This window comes from Orbicella faveolata, unplaced genomic scaffold, assembly GCF_042242905.1.
Source record: "Orbicella faveolata isolate gen_17 unplaced genomic scaffold, um_ofav_v1 contig_35, whole genome shotgun sequence".
Taxonomy (NCBI): domain Eukaryota; kingdom Metazoa; phylum Cnidaria; class Anthozoa; order Scleractinia; family Merulinidae; genus Orbicella; species Orbicella faveolata.
Window position 1 is genome coordinate 12,992,501 of NW_028301564.1, and position 21,474 is coordinate 13,013,974.

General features: G+C 37.5%; 1 protein-coding gene and 1 pseudogene across 4 annotated transcripts in view; both read right to left on the minus strand.

Moving 5' to 3' along the window:
* The window catches only part of LOC110051399 (sushi, von Willebrand factor type A, EGF and pentraxin domain-containing protein 1-like), a 32,600-nt gene extending 13,902 nt beyond the window's left edge, over nucleotides 1-18,698 (minus strand). Inside the window, exons 1-21 of one of the 4 annotated variants that reach the window (XM_089273039.1) lie at nucleotides 18,517-18,698; nucleotides 14,526-14,601; nucleotides 12,664-12,778; nucleotides 12,145-12,294; nucleotides 11,885-12,032; nucleotides 10,996-11,025; nucleotides 10,624-10,641; nucleotides 9,902-9,949; nucleotides 9,097-9,219; nucleotides 8,643-8,765; nucleotides 8,005-8,127; nucleotides 7,343-7,465; nucleotides 6,695-6,826; nucleotides 6,186-6,314; nucleotides 5,024-5,146; nucleotides 4,236-4,358; nucleotides 3,525-3,659; nucleotides 3,088-3,282; nucleotides 2,237-2,431; nucleotides 1,311-1,559; nucleotides 1-201 (exon numbers count right to left, since the gene is read on the minus strand). The exon at nucleotides 1-201 is cut by the window's left edge and continues 39 nt beyond it. In XM_089273039.1, the coding sequence (XP_089129165.1) occupies nucleotides 1-201; nucleotides 1,311-1,559; nucleotides 2,237-2,431; nucleotides 3,088-3,282; nucleotides 3,525-3,659; nucleotides 4,236-4,358; nucleotides 5,024-5,146; nucleotides 6,186-6,314; nucleotides 6,695-6,826; nucleotides 7,343-7,465; nucleotides 8,005-8,127; nucleotides 8,643-8,765; nucleotides 9,097-9,219; nucleotides 9,902-9,949; nucleotides 10,624-10,641; nucleotides 10,996-11,025; nucleotides 11,885-12,032; nucleotides 12,145-12,294; nucleotides 12,664-12,778; nucleotides 14,526-14,601; nucleotides 18,517-18,574 (2,617 nt within the window). In that variant the 5' untranslated portion in view covers nucleotides 18,575-18,698. The remainder of the gene's footprint in view (nucleotides 202-1,310; nucleotides 1,560-2,236; nucleotides 2,432-3,087; nucleotides 3,283-3,524; nucleotides 3,660-4,235; nucleotides 4,359-5,023; nucleotides 5,147-6,185; nucleotides 6,315-6,694; nucleotides 6,827-7,342; nucleotides 7,466-8,004; nucleotides 8,128-8,642; nucleotides 8,766-9,096; nucleotides 9,220-9,901; nucleotides 9,950-10,623; nucleotides 10,642-10,995; nucleotides 11,026-11,884; nucleotides 12,033-12,144; nucleotides 12,295-12,663; nucleotides 12,779-14,525; nucleotides 14,602-18,516) is intronic. The other 3 variants (XM_089273041.1, XM_089273040.1, XM_089273042.1) reach the window with 3 other exon arrangements.
* The window catches only part of LOC110054725 (uncharacterized), a 534,050-nt pseudogene that overhangs the window by 459,435 nt on the left and 53,141 nt on the right, over nucleotides 1-21,474 (minus strand).

Consider the following 21,474-nt stretch of genomic DNA (forward strand, 5'->3'; position numbering starts at 1 on the left):
TTCTGTCATCGACAGCTGTGTAATGAACGTTGGTGGAACCAATATCAAACGTGTCACCTGGCTTGCGTCCCGTTAGGTCAACTGATTTGACACCCACGTTGTCAGTGAAGGTTGGTGGGGTCCAAGTTATAGCTTTGCTGGTACTGGTCGTTGTTTCGTAAATGGTCAAAGGGCAGTCAGAGGTTTTCGGAGCCTCTTTGTCTGATCAAAATTAAACGGAAAATAATCTACAAGAAGCTAAGAACTGCCTATTTTAAAGCTCAAGGTTAAAATAAAGAATTCGTAATCTCATGAGTATGTATCGTATGATGTAGCATAACGAAATATGATTCTTAGCCTCGTGACCTCTCAGTCCTAATTTCTTTTCAGGATTTGAAGGGATGTCTTGTGTTTCATTTGTTAAGATATAGTTGCACACTCATATGAATAAAGAGAGACGCCCGTAAATTACTCTAGCCTTTCCGCTTTTACTTCAAAAGTTATTTGAATTTGGCTGAAGTTGAAGGTCACGACTACTTAATCTTACATTTCGACGTGCCGGTTGAATTTCACACGCACTAAGGATATGAAGAATGGTTCAGCTATTTCACTGCATTCTAAAGAGAGGCCATTGTTTCGAATCCCGTTCAAGGCTGAACGTTTTTTTTTTTTTTTTCAGGCTTAAATTTAACCACCGCTTAAGGTCATTCCACTGAAATAGAACCGGCACTGGGATTTTTGTCAAACTTTGCCTATTGACTGTTTATGTTGTAGGAACTTAAATTTGGAAATAAAAATGAGGGGTTCCCATGGTCGTTTAGTTGCAACAGCACCTTGTTTATACCATATAAATCCTTACAATAGTACCATGATTACAGTCACGATTGCTTGCTAAAATCACGTTTCCGACGATTGTTTCTTGCTCAACACTGAGAATTGGCCCATATTTATTTTACGCAGAGAAGTGTATTACTCAATTCAACACAACAGAAAAAAATGATAGGTCACCGTACTCGTTTTCGAGAAAATGACGATTTACCACTACGGCGAGGTCCAGCCGCAAAGAAAAAGCCTGCATTTTTTAGTGCGCGCCCGCTAATCACGCGTGAAATCATGCGCAGTAGGGATGCGCAATGCAATACTGGGGAATGACCTTAAGTTGTGTGTATAACTGCGATGATCAGTCATGTCTTCATATCTTTCTCTGCAGTTCAAATATATGATCATTCACATATTCACTTTTAAAGCATGACATATGTTGATGGCAAACAGTGATCGCTCGGAAATTCAAGTGTTTAGCCAATAATAAGAGTACAAAACAAACGATATACCTTCTACGAATACATCCATTTGACACTGCGCAGTTTTGTCGTTCTCGTTTCTTGCCACATAAGTCATTGTCGTAGTGCCTGCTGGGAAGATTTTGTCGACGAGGTACTTTCCTGGAGTTATTGTTATTCTGGATGGTGGTTGATTCGACTCAGGATCTTGCAGAAGTGCCGAAACGTCAGCCGTATTGGCACCAGGGGAAAGTACGACGTTCACGTTGTCTGGGCATGAGATCCAAGGGGCTGGGAAAACTGTTTGAAGATATGCAAATCTTTTTAAGCCTGATTCATTACATTGAGTAATTATCAAGGCTTAGACATAGTACCAAAGGAAGTAATACAACGCCCTACTGCACAGTAGTTAGTATAGACCCACGGCCGGGAGGTACTCCCTATAATAGCCTATACGGGGAGGCCCCGCCCGAAAGGGGTACCTTTTTCAGGCTTCAGGTATACCAAAGGGTGGGGATTTCACAAGTTAAGGTATATGAAAAGGTAGGGAAATCTATCGTTTAGGTGTTTAAAGGGGCCTTTAATTAAAACATTTCAAACAAATGCACCTTGTGGCTGTATCTGGTAATGCTTGATGTTCTCCCGTAAAATTGTTCATTAACTTCATTTCAAGGGTTTAGAAAGAGGATGCAGTGTTGTTAAAGTAGGAATATGAAAGGGGTAACTTTTCTCAGTTCAAGGTATACGAAAGGGTACCTTTTCCGTGAAAAAGGGTAAGGGGTTGGACTTCAGGGCAGAGCTTGCCCCGTATAAAACTTTGAAGAGTACCCCCTCCCCGGGAACTCATGCCACTGTTACATTGACAATCTAATCTAACCTACCCCCTTGAAAGATATTATCGCATATTATTGGAGATGGGATAAAGAGTTATAGTCTTGGGTTAGGGACGCGAGGAAGGCTTATAAACGAAGGCTTACGTTTTGTGCATGTTGGCTCCTCTTGACTATCCCACTGGCCACTACTGAGGCAGGTCTTTGATAATACACCGGATATATCGTAGCCGCTGTTACAGGCATAATAGCATTTTCCCTCAAAAACATTTCCTGTCGATGTGCAACTTGACGGGGTGATTTTACCATTTGTAGGAGAAACCAGCGCTGGACAGCTTACTCCTATTTAGTGGAAATAAAATCGCTTAAAATGTGTAGACATTTATAGTGATAATATTCTTATTTTGGTAATCACATCTTATGCCTGATCTTGTATACAGTGTGTTGGTATTTTTAAATTCTTTTTCAGTGCCGGCAACTTACTGACTGACTGACGTGCTATCTAGAAATCTTGCTGATTATTGGCGGCCAAAACCTATAAAAGATTCCTTATCGTACCTAAACAAATATGACAATTTGCGGTGAAATAGCAATAGTACGTTTGTCACTCTCTGAATTCCTTTGTGTCTTGGTAGATGACCGTGTTTTTAATAGAGAAAACCTATATTTGCGCCCTGCCTTGTGAAGATTTAAAGATTCGTTTAGGGTATATGTCCCATGGACTGTTAACTATGCGCAAACATATCACAGGCACTAAGCACATAGTCCAGTGGCGGATCTAGGGGAGGGCACCCCCCTTATTTTGGGTAAAAACAATCGCAGAGGGAAGAAAAGCCGGTAGAGCAAGCAAAAAAAAAAAACAAAAACAAAAACAAAAAGCAAAAAACAACAACAACAACGACAACAAAAAAACACCCCCCTCCCCGCCCCCCGTTAACTCAAGGTCAGGATCCGTCACTGCATACTGAACGAAGTGAAGAAAGTGAAGCCCTACTTACGTGTACAGCTTATTATAGAAGCGTTCCAGCTTCCGCTAGGCAAGCAAAGTAAAGTATCTTCATTACCAGGTAGCTCAAACCCTGCTTTGCAGCTGAATTTACATAAATCACCAACAACACTGGTCTGACTTTGAAGGCATGAAGAGGGAGAAACACTAGTTCCTGTCGACTCAATGAGTACGCTGCAAGTCTTAGCTGAAACGAAACGTAAGGGGAATAGCGTACTAGTTACATATATTACTTCATTCGATTCTTAACTAAGCGGAAAAACACTAAGTGAATTTGAACTGGGAACCAAAATGCAAAGCTCCCCTTCCGCTTTACCCAAACAGGACCAGAGATCTTTTTTATTGCGTAACATTTTCCGGACTAAATATTTTATTTTAATCACTCTCGTGGATTTTCTTTGGAAACCCAATTCGTAGAAGGTACCCTACCTTTACATTTGTAAATTTCACCAGCTATTGGGAGATTTCCGTCTTTACACTTGCATTCGTAGCCCGGATTAAGGTTGTTGCAGTCAGTGGTTTTTGGGTCACACAGAGAAGAACCATCAGCACATTCGTCGATGTCTGCAGAAGAAAATAAGTATTCAGTAAACAAAACGACTCATACAAGAGATGGATGATCTCTTGTTGTCAGCTTAATAAGCTGCCATGCTTCAAGCTTCCAAAGCTGAAATGCGAGAAAGTGATAAGTATTGTGATGTGTCACTTCTGAAATACACGAAGAAAGCAATAAAAGGCCGTAAAAACATCGTCTTTATCTTCTAACACAAGAGATGTCGAATTTTGTAATTGGAAGTAAACTGGGAAACAACAACGTGATTCAGGAGATGTGGTAAACTTTTGAGAGAACAAGCTGGCTTGTCAAACTCTTTGCAAGCGCAGTGTATTATTACCTAGATAAGATGGTTTAAAGACCAAAATGAAGCAACGGATTCTAAACTGACCGAGATGATGATTTAGCCTATTACCGTTCTGGCGCGGCCGCCATGCATCTGTGCCTTGTCCGTTCAAAGTTAGTCTCTCTCGTTTTCTTATTTTTTACTACATTTTTCTACGTACCCTGTCAAAGATAGTTAATTTCGAGAGTCGTGTCATCGGAAGAAAGAATGAATTTCTACGCATTATCTCAGAGGTTTTTACCTGAACAAGTCAAGCCGTCGGGATTAAGCTTAAATCCGTTGTTACAGGAACAATGAAAGCTGCCATTGGTGTTGTGACACGTGTGCTGGCATCCACCGTTTGCAAGCGAGCACTCGTTTTTATCTGTTTAAAATGAGAACAACGTTTGAAATTACTCATTTATATATCGCCAGCAGGGCTATCTTCCTCGATATTGAGGAGCATTTTACTTTCTTCCTTCGAAAAGAAACAACGGAAACGAAAAAAATAAAAAATAAAAATAATAAAATAATGACTGTGGCAAGTGCCTTGGTTGGTTACGGCCCTGATCACTCTCAAAAGAAATAAAAACAACAGGACCAAAACGAATAAACAAACAAACAAATCAACAAAATCAACAACGACGACGTTTCGATGTTGCTGACATCATTATCAAGGTAAAAATATATGACAATTTTATCGCTGTGTAAATATAAATTAGTGGAACAAATATAATAGACATTTGCTTGTCTCACGTAAATAGTTTTGCGCGGATAGAGTCAGCTTGGCCGTTCAAAGTTTGCTTAACATCTTGAATTTGCAAAATGACTCTATCCTCGCAAAACTATTTACCTGAGATCACAAGCAAACGTCCATTATATTTGTTCCGATAATTTATATTCACACCACGATACAACTGTATATTCTTACCTTGGCAAAGATGTCAGCAACATCGAAACGTCGGACAACTACAATTTTATTATTTCTATTGAAGTTTTTCAGTAATGCCTACTTTAAGAATGAAATAAACGTGTAAAATGGATTCTCACCAACGCAATTTTTTTTGTTCCCGTCGAGTTCGTAGCCAGAAGGACATGTGCAGAAATAGGAAGCAACCAAATTCTGACAACCGTGGCTGCATCCACCATTATTGACCAAGCATTCATTGATATCTTTTGTTCAGACAAAAAAAAAAAAAATATATATATATATATATGGATATATATAAATAAACAAACAAAAAAGTCGAGAAAAACAAAACAAAACAAAACAAAACAAAACAAAACAAAAAGACAAAAAACAAAAAACAAACAAACGCCGATAAATAATGGCTGGGGTTACATGAACACCATCAACTAGGATTTTCTCGGGTTAGTCTTGAGTTAATTATAAGAACGTCAGACTTTACATTAGTTATCGTTTGCTGTGTAGTATGAGGTCGCACCAAAGCAAGTAACTTCATCAATTTCTGCAAAGTATTTGAATGACGTCAGACTTAGAAGTAGTTGATGACAACCCCAATTTGGCCGTAGAAGGCTATATAAACAATAGCCACCATTTGGCATGAACATATGCACGGATATTTGTCCGCGGACATTATCTGTTCCGAGAAGCAAACAGATAATATCCAAAGACAAATGGAGGCTATGGTGTTCATTATCCCTCAAATATTTTTCGCAACACGCGCGGTTTTTGAAAATTGGGGAACATCACTCGGGTATTCCTCAGCAAAAACTGGGGAATATTCAGTCAAAAGACGCAATTAGACCTATCGCGCACGAGCGATAATGTTTGATGGATTATAAGAGTGATTATGACTTGCACACTTTAGTGAAAATCACGTGTCAATTATGCTTTCATGTAATTTCATTAAAAGGATGTCACTTCATGTAAATGATGTTACATTTCGAAATGTCACTTCATGTAAAGGATGCAAAGGATGCCACTTTTCAAAATGTTCATCATCTTGGATCAATTTCAGTTTAGAAATGTCAAACCAAAACAAAAATGTATTCGAAAAATAAGAAAAAAATTCCCAGATGCAAGAAATGTAATCTTACGATATAGATCTCTTTTCCTTTTGAAGACATATTCAGGGATAGTGATTTATACGAAAATATGACTGTCCTATGGCAAGTAGTTTGCTTAATTAAATTAAGTCGAAACGAACACTATTGCCACATAAGCGTTAATTTTGAGATCAATGCGTACCTTTACACTTGAACTGGGTGTCTTGTTCATATCCAGGTTTACAATTGCATGAATAATTTCCAGGTGAATTAGAACAGGTAGTGGAGTATTGATCACATTGGTGAGTGTTTGTGCTGCATTCGTCGATATCTATCAATCACAGTTAACAGTAAAAGTAATTGTTTTGCTTTAATTTGTGAAGTCTTGTAAAAGACTTTTAGAGGCGATGATTCAATGGTCACGCGTGGATCAAAAGACCAGGTAAGGTTCCCAATTGCAGGGGAACAATAGAAAGGAGAAAAAATTAAAAGAAATAGTATTAAAAGTGAGAGGGGGATCTGAAATGGATGGGATGAAAGAAGAAAAGTGGAAGGGTAGTATTTCCGGAAGCCCTGTGTGGTGCTCTGTATGCCGGGGAGAGATGGTGACGACTAAAGGTCGTCTTCAATGGATTTCAGTAAGATGGCCAGGATCTGGCTGATGACGGCTGCCTTAGCTTACCTAAATATAAAATGTAATAATAAATTTACCTTTGCACTTATATGGATTCGAGGATGCTTCATAACCAGAGCGGCATGGGCAAGAGTAACCTCCCAATGAGTTGCTGCAGGTGGTGGTTGACTTGTCACACTGATCTTTACCCTCTGAACATTCGTCGATATCTAGGGAATAAACACTTCCCGATAAATGGCTACCATGTACAGCGTCTTAGAGGGTCTACCTATTGTATGACATAGAGGTGAAGCGCTTGCCTGCTGATAAATGAGATCCGAGGGCTGCAGCATTTATCTGAGAAATGGGCTGAAATTTAACTGATAGCAGAGAAATTGCCCCCAGACTTATCTGATAACCGAGGTCCGAGATTCCAGCACCCTCATGCAGACCATCTTTGTTGTAAAGATTTCGGAGCGGCTTATTCAAGATTACATACCCTGTGATAAATTTCTAAGTGAATAGGGTGCAAGTTTATCAACTCATTTCACTATAGAGTTTAACCAAGGGGTGCCTTAAACCCAGCTTTGTACTTACAGTTAACCCTCTACTATCCTCCTACATCAATCGTAAGCTGACAACCAATTTAATTGCGATGTCCCAAAAACAGACGCCAACTGTAAAATGTCTTTTAATTTGTGATAGACAAGTTCATTATCCGTTTTTGGATTATTTTGATTACTTACCTTCACAAGTCTTCTGGTCACTTTTCAGCCTGTAACCGCTGTTGCATTCACACGTGAAACTTCCGTCATTGTTAACGCAAAGCTGAGAGCATCCATCGGTGTTTTCTTGACATTCGTTGATATCTTAAAGACATTTCCGACGCGTAGAAAATTAAAATTTCACTAGCTATTCGTCGAATAACAATAACTAAGCCAAATCAAAGACGTTGTGTTACGTTATCTCTGACCAACATTGTTATTATTTATTTCTATTTTATTCTAATTCACGATTATCTTCGAAAAGGCAAACAACAAGACAAACAGTGAAAAAGAACAATATTGAATGAAAAAGGACTGAAGGGGGCTTCCTAGAAATTCTTCCTAGGAACGCCTATCATATGATACGCTGTGGTAAGGGTTACTAAGATATTGTGAATTTAACCTCTATTTTTTTTTTTCCAAATGGGTATATGCTTTATTATTTTCTTCAGTCTTGTTAGGCTTAAACCTTCCTCTAAAAGTCAGAATGGGGTGTCTTCCTTTTTTTCCTGGTTCTTAAAATCTGGAACATTTTGTGGGGTGTACGTGTACACAACCTAAATCAAACTCATTTTATTCTATCGAAAATAACACTTGTCATGACTAAAAGTTAAGGAAACTGCAAACAATGCAATTTTCCTTACCTTGGCAAGTTTTCTTATCGGAGCCAAGTCCATAACCAGGTTTACAGCTACAGATAAAACTTCCCACAGTGTTGCTGCAATTTTGGTTACACCCGGACGTGTTCTCAGTGCACTCATCCACGTCTGGAAAAAAAAAGTGTAGTTTTGAGTTATTCAGTGATCTGTACATAGTAGACATGGGTTGTTTACCATTTACACAGAAAAATCGGTTCGTCAACGGTTAGTGCAAATGGTAAGCAAGAATGTCTGTTGGTAAGTTCCGTTCAGATTGCCCATTTACCATTCACTTAAAAAGCCCCAATTTACCGAAAGAGACTAGGACGAGTTCAACCTGATCATAATTCCAAGAGGGCGGTAGAGAATTGCAAATTGAAAGCACAGTTTGTGCTCGGAAATCCTGGTTGGAAATCTTGGACTACCTTTTCAACGTTCCGTTTATTTAGAAAATCTAATGGTCGTTCGAGCCAAAATTGTCTTGCCATTCACAGTCTGACCGATATTTCTGTTGTTTTGGGTAAAAGGTAAACAACCATGATCTCTGAAATCGATCGGTTAGACTAACGGTTATACAGAGTTATAAGATAGTTGTGTCAGGAAGCACTGAATAACTGCGGCTGTAAAATATTTTAGTTGCTAACCTTCGCAGCTCTTTTTATCACTCTTCAGTTGGTAGCCGCTATTACATCCACATTCGAAACTTCCATTCGAGTTAATACAAAGCTGACTGCATTCACCGTCATTCACTAAGCATTCGTCGATATCTTAAAAGTACGGTAAGATGGAATAACAAGTTAATTAAGTATGCCTAGCTCACAAGTTTTACACCTGAAATGTCAAACTATTCTATCGATATTCCTTCATTTATTGTTGTAAAGAAACGGAGCAATCCCCTTAAAAGACATCTGTTTGCATGTTTAGTGCATTCCACTCCAGAGAAAAAAAAATACAAGGTCTCCGTCTTTTTGATTTTTAACACTATACCTTACTGTCAAGCTCAATTTGCATCATAGCATCTTGGACAGCTTTTTCACTGTACGTTAATCCATTAGACCCAACAATGAAACATTCAGAATGAAGTTAATAGTTTCCTACCTAGACAAGTGTGATTATCCGAGTCAAGTTTGTATCCCTGTAGACAGCTACAAAAGTAGCTTCCAACCGAATTGTGGCAATACTGGTTACATTTGGCTGTGTTCTCAAGACATTCGTCGATGTCTGAAATTAGAAGACACCCTTTAATAAAAAACACTTGCTAAAAGCCATACTTCTAGAACAGAAATTGGCAGGAGGTTTGCCGCAATGAAGGCACAAGCAAAGAGAATCAATCAATTTAAAAAAGTGGTTTTTCTTCCTTTTTCTCCCACTGTTTTCTAAAAAAAATAGAAAACATTTTCTTCGTGTTACTATTGAGTTGTAGAAACAATCTTGAAGGTTTGGGAGAAACTCGGCTCGTGTTCCCACAGCATTTCTGCACTCTTGTTTAGTCATAGAAGTACGGAAAATTCTATTTCCAACGAAGGGAAAAAAAAAACTGATACTAATTAGTAATAATTTAGTAATAATTTTTTACCCCCAAAGCACACATTTTATTACATTAACCTGTTACTGTTGCGGTAGAGAATCGGGTAAACCTTTTTTGCGAAAAACGTTACAGCGTTGTGATCGTAGTTTGTTTAACTTATCACATTTATGAATAACTGGCGAGCCCCTCAGTTGAAATTTCGTTGACCTATTTTACTCTCCTCAGTTGAAAACACCAACGTCCGTTTCAGCTCCAACACCTCCAAAGAGTATCTTTAAGTGTCTTTTGATGTGTTGCTCTCGCGATGAATCGTCAATTTCACGAAATGAAAATGTCGTTAGAAAAAAATGCAGTCTGAGTTAAATGATGTAGTACCTTCACAGGTCTTCCCATCCGATCCTAGGCGGTACCCGGCCGAACAGACTGAGAATAACAACAACAGCAACAAAAATGAAATAAAACCATCATGATTTTTCGCCTTCAATTAATCAGAAACTTTATTATACCCAAAAGTCTTTTTAAAACAATGAATGCTCTCTATAGAGTAGTTCAACTGAGTTGCAATTTGTATATCATTATTATGACTTCTAATTGCATCTACGTCGCAACCATCCCTGAAAAATTAATGCCAGTTTCATCTGAGAGACGTGCCTGCAGAGAATCTTGAAAGTTATCTTCAAGACTATATCCAAGACTCGGTAAAATGGAATGCAACTCCTGTAATTGCGTGTAGTGGAGAAAACTGGGCTGTCAGCGCTTTATCTGTCAAACAGATCAGGACACTTCAAGGAAATGTCTTACTACATACACAAAGACAAGTAAATAAGCTAGTACAATAGCATTAAAGGGTTAACAGTTATTCGTGTATTTCGAATTTACCAAAATGGGAAATAAAATGCCAACAAACTGGTAACTGGGCTAATGCTGAAGTCGTTTTCACTTTAGCTTTAGCTTTAAACAAGAGAGATTATTTGACCACACTTCCAAGAGTTCGAAGTGTATCAAAACTACTCCACTAAGCGTCGCATTTTTAACTCTCTTCCCAGTGTTTGGAAATGTGCTCAAACACGGTCTCTCGTGTTTTATATATTACTTACCCACTGGGGGTTGAGTGGCTGTAATAAAGGGCGAAAAGAAGAAGAAGAAGAAGAAGAAGAAGAAGAAAAAAAAAACAATTAAGGAACGGAAAAAGCATGTAGAACGGTGTATAATTAAACAATCAATCAATGAAAACAAGCTACCAAGGAACAAACTGACCATAGAATGTAGTGATTAACTGGGATTGCGTTCTTTCATTGACAGATATGCATAAAGACAGTGAACGATTGACAGAAAAGCCGACTGACGGGCGCTCAGATACAGCTAGACATACTGTGTCGGTGCCTCAATTATCGAGTGACTCAGTGAGTATCTTTGTGCTATTTCCCCAGAAAATGTCATACATATCTATCAATATCCTTCGTACTTACTTGGTGAGGCGGGAGGTTGTGTGACAGGTTCTAAAGAACCAAACAACAAGAATGTTAAACGAGGTATAATAGGCAAGTATACGGATATCTTTTTTCAGAGTAGCCTACCTATTATTTCGAAAATTTCTGTGACTCTGAACCCTACGACTTAACTTTGCCAACAGTTGTATCTTAACATGCTTATCATATCTCGATAATACAAATTGGGCTTCATCGACATGTAAAAACACTTAAAGCTAGAATAGAGGGTGTTTTAAACAGAATGTATTGTTGCTATGGCAACCTATTCCATGAAAGTGACCACAAATTTCAGCATTGATGTCATACTAATATTGCAACAGTGGTATGACCAACAGTATTGATCCGTCGAAGTATATCTGTTAGAAAGTTGCTGAAAACTATTACCAGCCACCTTGAATTGATAAGCTTTCTAAATTTCGTAAATCGTTAGCTGATTCCTGACTGTGAGCTTTCAAACTTTTCTTGACGGATTAGCATAAAAAAAGAGACTTGATATAAAGGCCGACATACGGGTAGACAGATTGTCTCGGTGTCTCTTTGAGTGACTCAGCGGATATCCTTCCACTTTTTCCCCAGAAAATGTGATTAATATGTAAATATCCTTCATACTTACTTGACGTGGCTGGAGATTGCGTGACAGGTTCTAAAGAATCAAGGTTGTCAAGCTTTCATGTGGCATAGCGAAACCAAGAAGTTTAGTTCCAGTTGTTGGGTACTCAATAAGTATTTAACTGATACATCTGTACGAATAGACCCATTAAAATGCATGTGATGGGAAGTGCTGGAAACTATTTCCAATCACCTTAACCAGAGAAAGTGGGGGAGTAAATAGTTTAAAAAGAAAATAACAACAGAGACATCAACTTACCCACGCATTCGTAAAATTCAAAACGCATGCACATATTGGCTCGGAACTCATGGGGAAGTACTCTGATGTATCTGGCTTCAAGGTGTCTGCCAGGGCTGGGTAGATCATTGCTCACAGGTGTGTTCTGGTCTGTGTTCCCAGTAAATATCTTTGGTACCACACGGACAAAAAATATTAGTTATGAAGTCGCTATCAAAAATGCTTCCGAAGCCGATACTTAACGATTCTTAGTACACGAATTTAGTTTTAAATAAACTTACCTTATTGTTGAGTTGAACATCACGTATTCCCGTGAATATCACGCCACCCTTACTGTGACTGACATTGTACTTTGAGACGTATTGGTAAGACGACGCGTTTCGACCCTGGGTGGTAATTTTTCCAATTTTGCGCACGGCGCCCAAGTCAAACTAAAACAGAAAGAGTAAAAAAATAAATAAAAAAACAAATAAATAAATAAATAAATAAATAATTGGCGAGTGACCTTTGTTTAAAAGATTGAGGGATGTAGAGATGTCGAAAGAACGTGTTCGGTAGTATGACGGCAGGAAACTGCGTTTCTAGAATATTAGTATCTTTGACTTAATATTATACCTTGCAAATTTCAACTTTGAAGGTCAAGCTTACATTTGACCAGCTATTCTCATCTCTTGCCCCTTTAAGGTCAATGCTTTCACTTGACCAGTCAAAGGATCAATATAAATGCTTTGATCACTGATCTTATAGGGATATCAGTGTCAATGTTGCCTTGGAAACTAGAGCTTCTTCCACTCCATTACCTGTATGTATCGATAAGCGACATTATCTCTTTTGTTCGCGCACCAACATCCTACTCCATTTGAGCCTGGTTTGCCTTTGTAGTTGTTGAGTCTTCCTTCAGAAGCTCTGTGCCACCTGGAATATGGAAATCCATGGCAGTCAGTCGACTTAGGCGAGAAAAATCTTTGTTTCCAATGATTGCTCATCAGTATATACGTAAGCACTTCGCTCTCTGACCAAGACGCAAAAGTATCCACTTTGAATATTGAAAAGGCATGTGGCCCGGGGGATGACTCCCATATAGAAACAATGGAGGGGCACGTCGTACGTTTTAGGGGTTAAAAAGCGGTTAAAGGGGTTAAAGTTTGGGTACTTCTTACGGTGTTCAGCCTTAAAAGTCCCACACCGGAGCTTTTGTGGTACTTTTTAGGGTACTGAGCCGAAAAAAAAAATATGACTAGAGATAATGTGTTGTTATAGAATTGGTACCCCCAATAGGCACCGCCCCCCCCCCCCCCCCCCCTTAGGGTTGAAAAAATTTTCAAGCCACGCTCACAAAACAGGATCTTGGTACCTCTTATGGGCTATTTTCAAAACTTCCGACGGGCACCCCCTTCCTTTTTATATAGGAGTCCCCCCGGGCATGCGGTAATTATATATCAAACAATTTTTTTTTTTTACGCGACGAAGGTTTAAACTAAGCTTGTCCCGATTGTGATCGTAAGATGATGGAAAGCTGCTCACTGAAATGCCAAAAAGTTGCTAAAAAATTGCCAATAATCCAAAAAGTTGCTACCTAAATATCAAAAGTTACTATCTAAATTTCGTGATTTTTTTAAAAGCTTTATTTATCGTCTTTCACAATAAATACTAACGTTAGTTAAGAAAAATAGTTTCAAACTTAACTTAAATGAGTTGGTCGCAAATATGGGCGAAAATGTAAGGATACTCTTAAGTCTAATGAAACAAACCACATGGCTCATTTGACGTACCGGTCTTGCCGTAACAAATTTGCACAAATGGCAGTTTTCTTTGAAATCGCACACTTTTTCGTGCTTGATATGTGCTCTAAACCTATATTTTGCCCAGAAACCTATAGCTGCTCAGAAAGGGAAAACCTGCTCGAAATCTAGGTTGCTAAAACCACAAAAAGTTTCTCCAAACGCCAAGAGTTGATCAAATGTTGCCGAGCACAATCGGGACAGGCCTAGTTTAAACACTCATTTTAATGTTTAGGTCAGTTCATTAGTGCTTTTACGACATTGCAATAGGTGGCCAAGGTCGACATATTAACTTCCTAACTTTGTTCCGAGGCCTAGGGGAATAAAACAGAACACCGTGATTTAAAATTTTCCATTCTTCAACCTAGATGTTTTTTCTGTTTTCTATTCCCCTAAGGCTCGGAGCCAAGGAAGGTTTATAATATATCGAAATTGGCAAATTGGGCGATTATTGAAATCCAAAGTATCCTTCCACCTATTAAAAACTTCCATCAAGCTCTTTAGTGTTTGCGGAAAATCAAATGCTGACGAGCTTGCCTATCACACGCGATTGCAGTATTGCAGATGGAGATCTGACGTTATGTAAGTCAGCCACAGCTAAAATGTCAGTCTTATATTTCTTGTTCGATGTTTCGACCAGATAAGGCAAAATTGCCCCAACTAACAAGAACCATCAAAACATATATGATTTCAGTACTACAATCGGTGACAAATGTTGTTGAGACGGTTCCAACATATCGCAATGTCAAGTAACAATGAAATTTGGAATTCATGATAATTATTGATTTTATGTGGTACTCCGATTGTCGATGCTCGGGGCATGGAGACAAGAAGACATTCAACGAAAATGAATTTTCGAGTTGGAGATTGGGCCAACTTACTTGTTAATTTCTGAATTACTGGTGATAGCGGAGTCCAGAATTGTTCCATCCTCTATACCAACCGGCTTGTTGCATTCTGAAATCCAAGCAGAGCACATAAATCTAACAAATTTCTTAAACTACTACGGCCTATGCCACGCAGCCACTCAAAAGTGGATCAATATTCTCAAAGGAACTGTTACTGCACCTTTGGAAAAACGTCCTGAGAGGGATAAGAAATCTTTCAATACAATTTCTTGCAAATCGGCAACGAAATTACTTGTTAAAAGTAAATTCGAAGGATGAAAGAAGCCAATCTAAAATAGGATACAATTCAACTCATTTAACTCATTCAACTCAACTCAATGAGCAAAAAACTCATAAGATGCGTGACACTGCCAATAAATTAGATATAAGGCTCAAAAGGCTGTTAAAAGTGTCAAATATTCGCTGGTAATCTAAGCCCTTCTTCAGTACGTGGAATGAAGAAGGGCTAAGCCCGAAACGTTTAGATTACCAGCGAATATTTGACACTTCTAAGAGCCTTTTGAGCTCTACATCTCATTTATGGTCTTCCGTTTAATTAATGTTACCAAAGAAACCAGACTCGCCATTTTTCAACATAAGATAATTCACTACATTCTACCAACAAATTTGACACTTTTTAAAGATTCAATCAAGAAACATGATATTGGTCACCTCTGTGGCGAAATACAAACGTTAACTGACCCATTTCTTTTGTCACCTGTTCTAAAGCTCGGCTTTTTCGATCTCTCTCTATTAATTGGTGCAACTTTCAAAACGAAGATACGATCAATCTCGATGAAAATGAAATGATATACGGTGTGACTGATAACTTCGCTCGTTGTCTCGGCTTAAACCTCTGCATGATTATAGCAAAACATTATATATATACTGCTTCAAGAAAAGACGAAGAGTTCCATCGGGATGCCTCCCCATAGCTATTCCGACAAATAAAATCAAAATAAAGAAACATAAATCACAAATAAATATGTCAGAAAGCCACCTATTGTAGCTATCTACATGCGAGTTTCTGTATAGGCCAGGACAAATAGGATATTTCATTTTTTTTTTTCCTTTGCTTAAACATCACTTTATGCTAATGCTTAGCCAAAATAATATAGCAAAGTAATGTTAGTTAACGCACTATTATAAATAAGTAAGTGGTGAAAGGTATTAATAAATTGTAAACGATGTTAGTATTGCAAGTTGCGTTAGTATTGTTAATTAAGCTCCGGCTAAACGATCGCACGATTTCAATGCAACATATCTCAACATTGTTTTGCGCAGCATTTTGCGCGCATTTGGCCACCCAGTTATGACATGTGCGACATGTTGGGTGTTGTTGGCTCAAATTTGAAAATGGTCCAATTTTTTACGCAACATTTGTGGATGTTGCATGATGTTGTACTCAATGGCCAGGTTCGTGCAACAATGTTGCGCCCGAGCATGGGCACTAGTTCAATTTTCAATATCCAGCATGCATAAACACGTAGCAACAGAGTGGCCAAACGCGCGCAACATGTTGCGCCCAACAACGATGCGATATATTGCGTCCAAATGTAGCGATCGTTTGGCCGGAGCTTGTAAATGCTGGACCAACGATGTTGGGATATGTTGTCTTGAAATGTTACGATTGTTTGGCCGTGTCTTTAAATCGTAAGTTACGTTAGTACTTAAGAAGAGTAAGTATCGGAAGAAATGTTAGTCACTTGTATTGTGACTAGTATAGGTAATTTTTGTATTGTAGTGTAAAGTTATTGTTGCAATAGTAAAAAAAAAAAAAAATCTGTGAAACCAGCTGATATATTGAATAATCATAAACTGTTTGGCTTTGAACTTTGGTTAGTCATCCGCAAATATGCGCACAACTCGGGCGCAATGTTGCCGACTATACTTTAGTTTTATTTTTGCCAATTTAGTTGCAAGCTCAAGCAGGCTCAGCGTAGTGAAGCAGGCTCAGCGTAGTGACCAATTATTCAATGACAATGAGAACACGGACCCGCAAATAAAGATGATGCCATCGCGCACACGATCTTGAAAATTTCGCCAAATTGTTTAGAGCTGAGTGCTTTTAGCTCTCAAAATAAGCTACCAATTGCGTCCAAGTGAGACTTTGAAGAGAAAATCATCAGATTCATTTAGGATGAATTTCCATTCAGATTGGATTTAACTGTACAGCAAAAAGCATCAAAATTTGATGTGGAATTTGATGAATAAAATCTGATATATTTTGGTAATAATCAAGCGTGTTTTCAAGAATATTTGGATCGAAAAAAGGTAATTTCAAGAAATTACATGCGTGCATTGATTTTATTTTTTTTGGATCATTGTACCTAGTGAGACGTTCTTGGTGATGTTTCAAAGACTAAAACAGCACTATCCCTACCAGCTCATGCAATTTTGATACAAGAACCTATTTATTCCAAATTGCACTCAAAATTCTGTGATTATCTGTACTTAAACTAACTTACTTGACCCAGGGAATGTAAAATAATGAGACAAACTCTGTTGATAGTACGATTGATAACAAGAAGTTTATATACCTGGTGAGTATATATGTATTTACTCCAAATTCGCGCTGAGTATAATTAATTTCTCTAGCGGTTGCTATTACGCTGTTATTTTATACTTTTTTTTTTGTTTCGTTTGCAATATAGAAAATTAAACAGCCAAACGCAAAACTGTTAATAGAGTCTTTTTGTTTCTAGTTTTTTTTACCTAACAGCTAGAAATGATATTTCTCGTTTAGTGTAGAAAACAAAGTCTCATGATCTGTGGAGATACGTTACAGTTGCTCATTGGTTTCTTTTCTTGAAAGCGCAGAGACGCTTAAATCAGTGTTACCTTAGGAAATTAAAGCTCATTATATCATTTAGCAAAGGGAGTATTTCGTTCAGCAACAGCGCTAGCGGAAAACTAAAATCAAAGGTGATACATTTTGCAGCACGGTGAAGGCTATTACGAATTCTTGTCGGCCGGATTTTGTTTTTGATCAGTCTGCAAAAGTGTATCTTTTTTGTGTTCACGCTGGTAAAAAGAAGAAAAAATCAGTAAAATCAATTTTCCTGTGTTGTAAATTGGTTTTTCATTATGACTTTTCCTGATCTTAAGAAACTAATTTAAATCAACATCATCATTTCCAATTCCCCATCTGAAAATTGCCAACCGTTATTTGCCTCAAAGAAAAGCCTGCAGTAAGATTTCTCTTTAATGCATGGCTTAAGGAATAAAAATATATGAAAGCGACAGCAAGGGTGAAATGTGGGATCAATTTGAACTAAACCCCGTAGAAAAAAAATCATTTTGAACATAAAATGTGCCACAGTTAAGATTATCCAGCAACGTGTGGCCGAACGTGCTCTTATTTCATTCTCCGGAACTCTCTTCCTAAAGGAATCTTAATTGTTAGAAAATGTATTCTATTCTATCAGTTGACCACTGAATTTAGTTTAAATTTTGCTTCTTTTAAATTTTCTAAATCATATGTAACATATTTTTTCATCTTCACTGTTCATATTTACGGTATTTTGAATTGAAAGGACGTTCTGAGATCGTTTTTGTTTTTGTTTTGTTCAGTAACGTACGGTAATAAATATATCATGTTATTAATGATACAGAAAGGTTCTTCCGGGAAGTGATTATTATTATGTTTCTAACATGAAAGACAGTAAAAAAGCAATTTAGTTACAAGGAGGAAGGTCAGAAAAGTTGATGTAACAAAAAAAAAAGACAAAAAAAAAAAAAAAATCACGATGAGTATCAACAATAATGTCCTTGCGGTCTGAAGATTACAAGTTTTTTGAAGGTTGCACTAAAGCAGAGAAGATAAATCAGTTGCGAAGCTTTTAATACACGCGTTAAGGTACTGCTTTAAGTACGATCTAAACTGAAGAGGACCGATTATGTTCTCACAAAAAACAAATATTGCTCACAAGTTGAAGAATAATGTGTAACGTTCCATTTCTTGTAATATAATTCCAACACTTACCTAAGGCCCAACTCACAACAGCGACACCAAGCAGGAAAAGACATGGACGAACAATCATGTTTTTTCAGCCCTTTATAAAAACTTGCTTTTTAAAGGCACTTTCAAGTTTTGGGCTGCAAGCGAAATGTAAAGGTAACTACAATAAAAGCTCAATTTCCCCAAAGAATGATTTGCAAAAGATTCTAATGACAAACTCATTAACATTCATTTATTCTAATCAGCAAGGAAAGACCGCCCGATAACATCACAATTGTTTTGTTTGAGCGCAGTTGAACAAACTTTATTAAGAAACGCCTCCAACTAGTGTTTTGGATATTTAGACAGCTTAAACAACTAATCAAACATAAATGAACCTTACGACGCCATGATTAACAATCCAAAATCTTCAGTCTGTCAAGTGTCATGTTGTCAGCGTTTACACGAATGCACCTTTTAGACTGCACGGAATATTCCAAATGTATAGTCATCGTCAACTGCATGCAATTTAAACTGGCTTTGTTATCAAACGGCAATAATCCGAATTTGCTTCTCCTTAATAAAACGATAAAATATATCTTTTCGGTTTCAGTTAAAGAAAATGTATATTTATATAGGTTTCACTAACAATTAACAGTCTCATTAATGCTTTTTAAAGGCGAAAGCTCAAAACGTTTAGCTACATTTTTTTTTTTTTTTTTTGCAAATGTAACTTTAAGCGGTTTTAGTTCAACTACATCATTATTTCCTATTATTTTTCTAAATTGTTTAGTTTTATCATCTTTTGTCTTTCCGTGAGAAACAGTCATCAATATTTTTCGTTGAACACCTGTGAATAGCTCGTGCAGTCCATCACGTTCGTGTAGTCATTGCTTACATTTTGAAACGAGCGTAATTTCCGCACTAAACATTTGTGTAATAAGTTCAATCTGCAACACAATTTTCTTCCTTCAGATTTACAAGCAGTCATTAATAACATGGCAGTTGAATGTTCCCTTTGTTACAAATTCTCCAAAAATTGCTCCTCTTTGAACATTTGCACTGGTTAATATAAGTTATAAATATTATTGAACTCGCAAGAGTTTCGAAGATATGTTGGTCCTTTTTTCTGCAGCCTCACATGAAAAGAAACACTGACAAACGAATAGATACTTTATTTTTCATTTGTAATAGTTTTTTTACGACTTTGTAGATAAACCTGAATTCGTGGCTGCTTGAAAATCATCTACGGAGAATTTACGCACGCAATTCAACAGTAAAATTGTGACACCAAGGGAGGCGCCTCTACACAGTTTACTGTTTCCTCTCGTAACAATATTTCAATAAAGCATGTTCCCAAAATGAATTCATAAGCGCTCGATTTAAGAAGCAAACTGGTGGAAATAACGCTCGTAAAATAAATCCATTGAAGCAAACCACATTGAAAAAAAAAAAAAAAATTCTGATGGAACTAACGAGATTGCTCATTTTCATTTATCATGCCACAGATCAATTTTTCATTCTCTATTTTCCAATTACCCATAATTCACTCTGTTTGCCCCTAAAATTATGCATAAACAATTGTTTTAAAACGCTCTCGAGAGGTCTGCATATTCCTAAGCGCATTTCGGAACAATAGCTTATGTAAAATTCGGGGGGCAAACAGAGTGGAGTTTGGGCAATTCGAAAATAGAAAATAAGGCATTCTAAGTTATTGTCCATTTTTGTGTGGCTTATACGAAGTGTAAACCACGCCATATCGTCACCCGAGATATTTATTTATTTATTTATTTATTTATTTATTTAGCTAGTTAGTTAGTTAGTTAGTTAGTTAGTTATTTGTCTACAACAGCCAAGCGCTTGTTACGTGGTCTACTGAGTAGATCGGGTACCAGTTAGTGGTTGAGTGAAGTCGGCCATTTTGCTCGTGACGAAGAGAGTTTCACTTTTTTTCCCCCTGCTTTTTAGTTTTCAAGGTATGTCGTTTTTCATTTTGAGCTCTTTCTTGCGCTCTGTATTTTATCATTGATGTGTGTCGAAAAGTGTCGAAAATCTAGCTACGTAATTTCCTACAAATAACGAAACCCGTTTAAATTGTTTTGTTGTTTCACTTTCAGGTGTTATACAAGCCGGGAAACGGCAGTTGTTTTCCTCACGTGAGCTAACACATGTAGACTTGGCATGTGTTCAGTACAGGCTGTACAGGAGCCATTTTGCTTTTATAACCCAAAATTTATTCCTTGGCTTCAGAAGTTGAAAATTTCTCCTTCAGCAACCAGGAATTCAAAGTTAGACATAAGTCCGACATAAATCACAGACTAAGACGGGGACCTCCTTCTCAAGACTTCCGGAGACAAGATAGTAATACATTTTATTGCTTTAAATTTGGATGAAACTAGTGGAACCTTTTGTCCAAGTCATTGCTGACATCATTCAGCGATCCGCTGATCATGACTGCGTATTAAACCGTCGATTGGAATCTATTCTTACGCTTTTGAGTAAGTACATTTGTTCTCTTCAATTTGAATATGAACAGTAACCTTTTTTCTCTATCCAAATGCACATATGTATTTTAAATATTCAAAACTGAAATAAATTGCCACATTAGAGTTGAGTCGCATTTGTTTACTTAGTAATCATAATCTTTCATGTCTGGAAGAAACTTTGGGTACTCTTTCACGAAAGCGATAGGTAGAATGATAGTAACTCCAAAAAGAAGGGTATTAGTGTTAAAAGATGAATTATTGATAGAAAATAAGTGTTTAATTGATCAAGTAGCTACAGACAGTTTCGGCGAGTATAAATTTTTGAATAATATTGGCCGCTGTCACATTAACGCAGTTAAATATAGTTTGCTCGGTTTAGTCTTAAGTTAATGTAAACAAAGTCAGACTTAACAGTAGCCAGTGATTGCAGTCGACTCTGCGGTCGTACCAAAACCATTAACCGTGTAGTTGGTTCTCATATTAGCATTGGATAACGGCCCTAATGGGATTGGCTTCA